Raw genomic sequence first — 6867 nt, forward strand, 5'->3', positions numbered from 1 at the left:
ATTTATAGTTGCGACCACACTCCTTGCATGAAAAAACTGGGGGGAGAAGGGAGTTATCACTCATTTCGACCAATAAAATTTTATTTTGCACGTCAACCGATAGCTCCAAGGTAAGGGCACAGGACCCTTTTACATATGTGTAATAAAAACAAATATTTACATCATGTTCAGAAAATTCAATTTTTTGTAGTGTCTCACATTGGTTGGTGTTGCATGAGAATTCCTTCCTTAATACGTACCAGTAAATTCTAATTTATTTTGATTTTCTACTTAAATATAATATATTGTTGATTTATATCATATATTTAACCTCTGCTCAGCAAGCACATGTTGTAGGCTGTGCTCACCGGGTCCCAAGAATGCCGCCGATCGGGCGGATAACATGGGGGCCGAGTGCAGAAGAACTAAAGCCCATTTTGGCCATCATTTCGCCTTCCGCACCGAGGTCTTTTTTTTATTGACACGCCAGAAGCCCTGAAGCCGCTGGAACGGTGCTAAAACCAGCGAGTGGCGAGTCGGCGCAGGTGCGCCTCTCAAAGTTTTTGGAAAAAATGCAAAGCGATTAATTAAATGATTGGCCGCACTGGGAGGAAAGGAATGACCCTTACTGTCATGTCAAAATAAGACAAATTATGCACACTCTGCGCGCACACTTAGATAAAATACATTAGCGAATTCTTAGGAAATTAACAATAAAAATTTTCCATACACTGAAAATATTTTTATTTCAATGGAACCTAGAGGTATCTTTTCTTGCACATTTAATGACTCTGTTGTTCAGATTTTGGATGTGGCGCCTATATTCCTCGATGGGATAGCCATCCTTTCCGATCAAATTCCTAAACTTGGCGACCTTAAAAATTAATTTCAACTGTAGCTAAAAGCCACACTAGAAAATAGGTTTTTGTCGTTACCTGCGCCGCTGAGATTCCAATTTTCCTCTTCATGACGATCCAGTTGACGACTTCATTGCAATCTCCTGTGGTCAACGAGCCAGGATAGTTGTAGTACTGGAAAGCCGAGATTACTTCATCAAGCCAGACCATAGCGTCTTCATCAAGCGTGGTTGTTGTGCCCTCCGTTATGATGTTAGCTAGATTTGGAATAATCTTATCAAGCCTCGTGTTGTTAGTTGCTTGCTCCTGCAAAAAAATACAATTTTATTTCTCAATACAATCAAAACTGAATCAAGATTATACAGAAAATATAATTCCAAACACAGCCAGGCCGTCTGAATGTTGGATAGCTGTCGCTAAGTCACTGTATGTGCTCTTGCGGTGAACAAAGTGGATTTCTAATGCACCACTGAAAGCAGTAGATGATGAAATACGCAAATACTTGTGCCGAAATATTTAAATATACTAGGTATCGTGAATAGCGTGCTCTGTTCCTTCTACGTTGTCATTCCCCCAGTGAAAATGCGCCTGTACAAATTCGTAGGTGGAATCTTTAGGCAGTGGACCACCTGACAATGTTGGCACTGGAAGCCCGTTATAGCTAATTTGAGCTGTAAAAATGATTTGTTTTATTTGAGTAATCTTTTTGGTATATTTTTAGTTGAAATATATTAATATGCTTTTTTACAAAGTAATCCTTATCGTGTATTAAAAAATTAAATCGCAACCTCAAAATGCATTCATTACGGAACCATGCAGTGAGAATTTAAAAAAAAACATTTTTTAGGCAAGCTAATAATTTCATGATGTTGGATTTTGAATTCATCCTTGTTATTATTTTAACATGTATCTACACTTTTATAGTGAGAATAAACAAACAAATAAATAAATTTAGAAAAAATATTTCTTACTTATAACTTTTAATTAACTTGGTTAACTCAAGATTTTTCAAAATTTCCCAATTGCTCAGGTTTTTTAGATTTCATTCTTAGCTAGTGGGATTTTAATTTTGTTTTATGATTTATTTGAAGTCATCACTCCTCGTACCTGTGCTTCCAGTGTTCAACATAGTAAAACCCTCAGGCCTAATATCACTGTGTCCTTCAATTCTAAGAGCAGACAAGCTTTTCTGGACACAATAGGGGATATCAATAGGAGATTGACGTGTTCCGGTGTTGCAGTATAGTCCTGTTACACAAAATCAATACTGGCCTTCAATATTTTTTGTTTAAATATAAATTACCAGTTGCTGACAATCCATTTATGCCACTTGTGTCCACATTGGGCAAAAGTGTTTCAGGATCTACTCCCAGCTCTGGGTCAACGATAACATAGCCATTGATCTGGAAGCATGTATGGGCATTAGGAAAATAATAACAACGTACGTATATTCTTCAAAAATCTCACCTGCACAACGCAGAGGGTGATGAACGTTGCCCATTTGTACATCATTTTGCTGGCGTGTTCGTTGATAACTTAATCATTCACGGAGATGGCTCTCTATTTATACGGTTTCCTTGCGGTGAGATAATCTCCATAGAAGGACCTTTGTGGTTTTGGTGGTTGGGTGAAAAAAAAATGCATCAAGTGTACTATCTTGCTGATTTAAAAGTACCATGAGTACTACTCTTGCAATGGAAAGGGGTTCAACATTGTTGATATACAAATCACTGATAGGAATTTTGCGTTCAATTTTCTCGCAAATCAAACGGACTTTCAGTAATTTGTCATGTGGCAGCGTTATCTAATTCGGTCGTTAAACCAAACTGTCTGGAACAATCACATGCTCATCTCGTGAATATGATTGGAACGAACATAAAGTGCTCGTGCATCCGATGGGAAAGCGCAAAGGTCTTGAAATTTGAGACGCAAAATAATATCGTGTCAAAACAGTGTATGGTGGCCGGCACCGAAAGCTTTTACAGTTTAGTATAATTCGTTATAACTATCACTTCTAACAATTTTTCCTCGAGCATGAAAAATCAAAATAAGAAGAATTAAACTGAAAAAATTGTATATATAGGCCTCATCATTAAAAGTATCATGCAGCACAGGAAATGTTTGCGATTGTCTCATAAACTATTTGTTTTCATAAAGTTTCCTGCATGAGTAAATCTTCATTTTTGTTTTGAAAAATTAAACTAACATAATGTAGCAATATTCCGACTTCCAGGGAGATTAGATCATTAAAAAAATTGTCTTGACCATCCAGTTGATATTTTCTATTTAATTTTCAATTTAAAATCACACCATAGGAAAAACTCTGGGGCACTTGATTTTTCTGTTGTTTAAATCTTGCACCTCGCGTCTGTATTCAGTAATAGCCATACCATCTTTGCCAATCAACTTTCTGAATTCTGCAATCTTTTACACCACACATTTTTAAACATACTTTTTCCTCTCAAAACGATATTTTTACCTGGGTTGCAGAAATTCCAACTCTCTTCTTCATGACGATCCAGTTGACAACCTCATTACAGTCACCGGTAGTTAGCGATCCAGGGTAGTTGTAGTAGCGGAAGGGCGAGAGAGCATCGTTCAGCCAGAACAAGGCGTCTGCATCGATTCTGGCTAAAGTTTTAGCAGCTCTGATTTCAGCCAATTTTGTAACAATTGGGTCAAGTTTCGTGTTATTCCTTTCTTGCTCCTGATAGTTTAATTGTAAGATTGAGTAAATCAACTAATAATAAAAATTACTCACAAATAAAATGATGCCAAACACAGAGAGACCATCCTGATATTGAATTGCAGTTTCTAGGTCTGGATATGAACGTTTGCGATGAACAAAGTGCGCCTCCATTGCTCCGCTGTCGTATAAAAAGCCGTAGCGCACGCAAGGCAAAGAAATGCAAAATACTCACTATTTCCCGTGTACGGCATGTTCTGAACCCTTTGCATCCGACTCTCCCCAGTGGAAATGTGCCTGCACAAGGACGTAAGTGGATCCCCTGGGCAATGGACCTCCGGACATTGTTGGTTCATTGCCACGATAGTTGATTTGCGCTGAAAGTAATACCGTCTTGAAACTTATATGTATTCAAAGATAAAACTGACCATTTCAGAAAACTAACACTTTTTACCATAGATTTTCTAATTAAATAAATATTTATAATAATTTTCTAAATCAATCATTTTAACTTTCTGTAAAGATTAATTAAAATTTAGAAGTAATCGCGTTTTTTACCAGTGCTTCCAGTGTTCATAATTGTAAAACCTTCAGGTCTGATTCTGCTATGTCCTGTAGTTCTCAAGGGAGGAATATTTGATCTTATGCAGGAATCAATGTCAATCGGAGATTGGTGAGAGCCGTTGTTGCAAAACAGACCTGCACAAAGGATGAAAAATGGTTTTTGATATTAAATAAGTCTACATTTAAATTGTACCTGTTGCTGCGAACCCAGGGCCCATTTCCACATAGGGTAAAAATGTTTCAGGATCAACTCCCAGTTCTGGATCAACCGTTTCATATCCATGAACCTGTGGTTTATCAACTTTTTACGAGTTTTTATTCAGAAAGCCGAAACTAATACCTGCAAAGCCCAGAGTGAAAGAAAAATGGCCCGTTTAAAAATCATTTCACCTTCCTTCCAGGTGTGGTCCGTGCAAGCGACTGTTTTATACGCCTATTGTGGGGATACACTCTAATTATCCAAGGTTTAGCGGTAAAATACACTTGTGATTTGCGTTAATATAGTTTATGCACTTTAAATTATCTAGATATGGAAGTGCTTCCAACTGTCCCTAGTACATGTTGTCAAACAATTATTATCCTATCATTCCTCACCTTGTGAGGAATGGAAATAATTGCAACATTGACACAAAGCAAAGAGATAGACACGCAAATATAGTTTGAAACTTTAGTTAGATGGTTCGTGGCCTCGGGTTAAAATTGTTTATGATCCCCACCTTTTTATTAAAACTCATACAAAATTAATTGTTCAATTCAAAGTGTAATGATAAAAAGCCTTTTTTGGTTTTAATTAGATTTTTTTATTTACCAAACTAACAAATATTTAAAATGTGATGGTTTTGCAAATTATAAAAAGTAACCTGATTTTGTCTCTCAAGAAGCAAACAATCACCGCTTGACGATTTTATCTACGGGAGACGAGCGTTTTCAATGATCCCTCTTTCATTAAGCGTTTTTCAAACTCTATACCCGCGATCTCATCTCAATCTGGGGTCCTTCTAAAAAGGGGTACACCAAATTCATCGCGCATTTTGCATTTCTATAGTGGCCTTCTGTATCAGCTCTCTCTATCTTCATGCAATAATTTTCTGAACTCGTTGACCTGTGAAAAAAGACACGTCAATATTTCCAATGCAGCACGTGTGTCCCGATTTTCACCTGGTATCTGCAAATGGCCAGTGTCGTGCAAAACAAACCACGTCACGATTTCAACGGCGGCGGCGATAAGGAACCTTTGTAGGCAAGAAAATTTTTGTCGCTCGTCAGGTGCGGCAGCGCAACCACTGCATCGCGTCTTTGTCTTGATAGTTTGATATTTGAGAGTTCGCTGATGATTTCGCTCAATTCTTGGTCGTCGGTGTTATTGATCTAAAAATGTTGGTTTTATCAGTTCTAATTTAACCCTCACTTGATTATTACTACACAGGTTATTAAAATTCATAAGTTTTAATTTTATAGTTTAATATTTTATTCAAGATGTAAAAGAATAAATTGAAGAAAGCGTTTTCAGGTTATTCTTCGTTGAAATATACAGGACATATTTGAGTTCAACTTTAAGAGCGATGAAAAATATAAGTCCTTCCTTGGTACCTTACTCAAAAGGGCGACGACAAGGCCATCGGAAAACTTGCTGGCGTTTTAATGACCCGATTATAATCAGTGCGAAAGTGCACCAAGTGTGTCTCCATGCCGTAGCTGGTTAAGGAAATTAAAATATTTACGAAAAGTAAGCTTTTAATCAAATAACATGCCCGCCGCTTGAAAACCTGCCCGCCGAGAAAGACGCAATGGCAGGCTTTATTCAAAACCAGCCTTTTAATTTAATTGCCATTGCTCTAAATGTGACTTACCCCATTTTGAACACGAAATCTGAAAATAGCACTCAATGTGAGTAATTAATAATTATTTTTTTAACTATGACACGTATTTTTCCAATTAGAAAGTTTTGCCAATTATTAGCTCACAATCAAACTTTCGATAAAGAAAATTGCAATAATTTTATTTTCACATGACCAGATGAAGGCTCAAATATATCAAAGAGTAAATTGCACATCACTCGGAAAAATCTAGGGATGCCATGTATTTTTTGGGTGAGAAACTTCGTGCCAGAAACTTTTCAAATGTTTCCGTAGTTCAACAACACAAGCATTTGCTTATAGTGCCAAGATATATAAAAATAATATAGATTGATAGTTACAAAACAAATTATATAATCTTTATTTGATGCAGATTGTGACGAGCAAAATATGAAAGTGGAAAGCCAGCAGGCCGACACGGTAAACTTATGTGCGATAGTATTTTTTATATCGTAAAAGTGCTTGTTGCGACAGCGAAAATGTAGTCAGCTTGCCTTGTTTTCTACTTTTTACCCTCTCTACATGCACATTTTACCTCTGCTTTTAATTGGTTATAACTGTTGGGAATCGAACTATAGAGTATAAAGGCACGCTTAACGGTTAAACATGTGTGTGTTTTCTGTCTGTTTACTTAATCGTTAAGATAGCATGTGTAGAGAAACTTGGGTGGTTTAGCACAGTATAAATGAATCAGAAATTTAACCTTTATTCAAGCAGTGGTGTACACACAAATAAATTATATTTTAAATAATAGATCCAATGAATGTTTTCCGCATTCTCGTCATCTTTGATTTGCAAATCTCAGAAAATAATAATTTTCCAAGAATGATAGTAAACACGAGATCTCATAACAGAATTTTGTCAGACAGCGTTAAGAATAACGAAGGCGAGCATTTTATTAAATTTCCACGAAGGACAGTTTCAT

At 36.6% G+C, this 6867-nt stretch overlaps 2 protein-coding genes across 2 annotated transcripts; both read right to left on the reverse strand.

Annotated features, from left to right (window-relative positions):
- Positions 1-706: 706 nt before the first annotated feature.
- Positions 707-2530, reverse strand: LOC135936073 (carbonic anhydrase 2-like). Its single transcript, XM_065478754.1, has 7 exons — positions 2304-2530; positions 2140-2239; positions 1944-2084; positions 1363-1507; positions 1200-1305; positions 915-1142; positions 707-853 (listed from the first exon to the last, which is right to left on the reverse strand). Exons 1-7 carry the CDS (start codon positions 2346-2348, stop codon positions 728-730), a joined length of 891 nt encoding a protein of 296 aa, XP_065334826.1. The 5' UTR covers positions 2349-2530; the 3' UTR covers positions 707-727.
- Positions 2531-3140: 610 nt separating this feature from the next.
- LOC135937547 (carbonic anhydrase 2-like) lies at positions 3141-4304 on the reverse strand. The gene is made up of 6 exons (XM_065480701.1): positions 4280-4304; positions 4081-4221; positions 3758-3899; positions 3646-3703; positions 3316-3576; positions 3141-3260 (listed from the first exon to the last, which is right to left on the reverse strand). Exons 1-6 carry the CDS (start codon positions 4302-4304, stop codon positions 3141-3143), a joined length of 747 nt encoding a protein of 248 aa, XP_065336773.1.
- Positions 4305-6867: the final 2563 nt, after the last annotated feature.

This window comes from Cloeon dipterum, chromosome 2 (assembly GCF_949628265.1).
Source record: "Cloeon dipterum chromosome 2, ieCloDipt1.1, whole genome shotgun sequence".
Classification (NCBI taxonomy): domain Eukaryota; kingdom Metazoa; phylum Arthropoda; class Insecta; order Ephemeroptera; family Baetidae; genus Cloeon; species Cloeon dipterum.

What these genes read in the sequence shown, in the direction of transcription:
- LOC135936073 (XM_065478754.1), bottom strand. Translation starts at nt 2,348, where the DNA reads ATGATGTACAAATGGGCAACGTTCATCACCCTCTGCGTTGTGCAG. An exon ending in AAATGGATTGTCAGCAACTG is followed by an intron (nt 2,085 to 2,139) that starts GTAATTTATATT and finishes TTTGTGTAACAG; the next exon opens with GACTATACTGCAACACCGGA. An exon ending in GTTGAACACTGGAAGCACAG is followed by an intron (nt 1,508 to 1,943) that starts GTACGAGGAGTG and finishes TCATTTTTACAG; the next exon opens with CTCAAATTAGCTATAACGGG.
- LOC135937547 (XM_065480701.1), bottom strand. Translation starts at nt 4,304, where the DNA reads ATGGGCCCTGGGTTCGCAGCAACAG. An exon ending in CATGCCGTACACGGGAAATA is followed by an intron (nt 3,704 to 3,757) that starts GTGAGTATTTTG and finishes TTTATACGACAG; the next exon opens with CGGAGCAATGGAGGCGCACT. An exon ending in CATATCCAGACCTAGAAACT is followed by an intron (nt 3,577 to 3,645) that starts GCAATTCAATAT and finishes TTTTATTATTAG; the next exon opens with TTGATTTACTCAATCTTACA.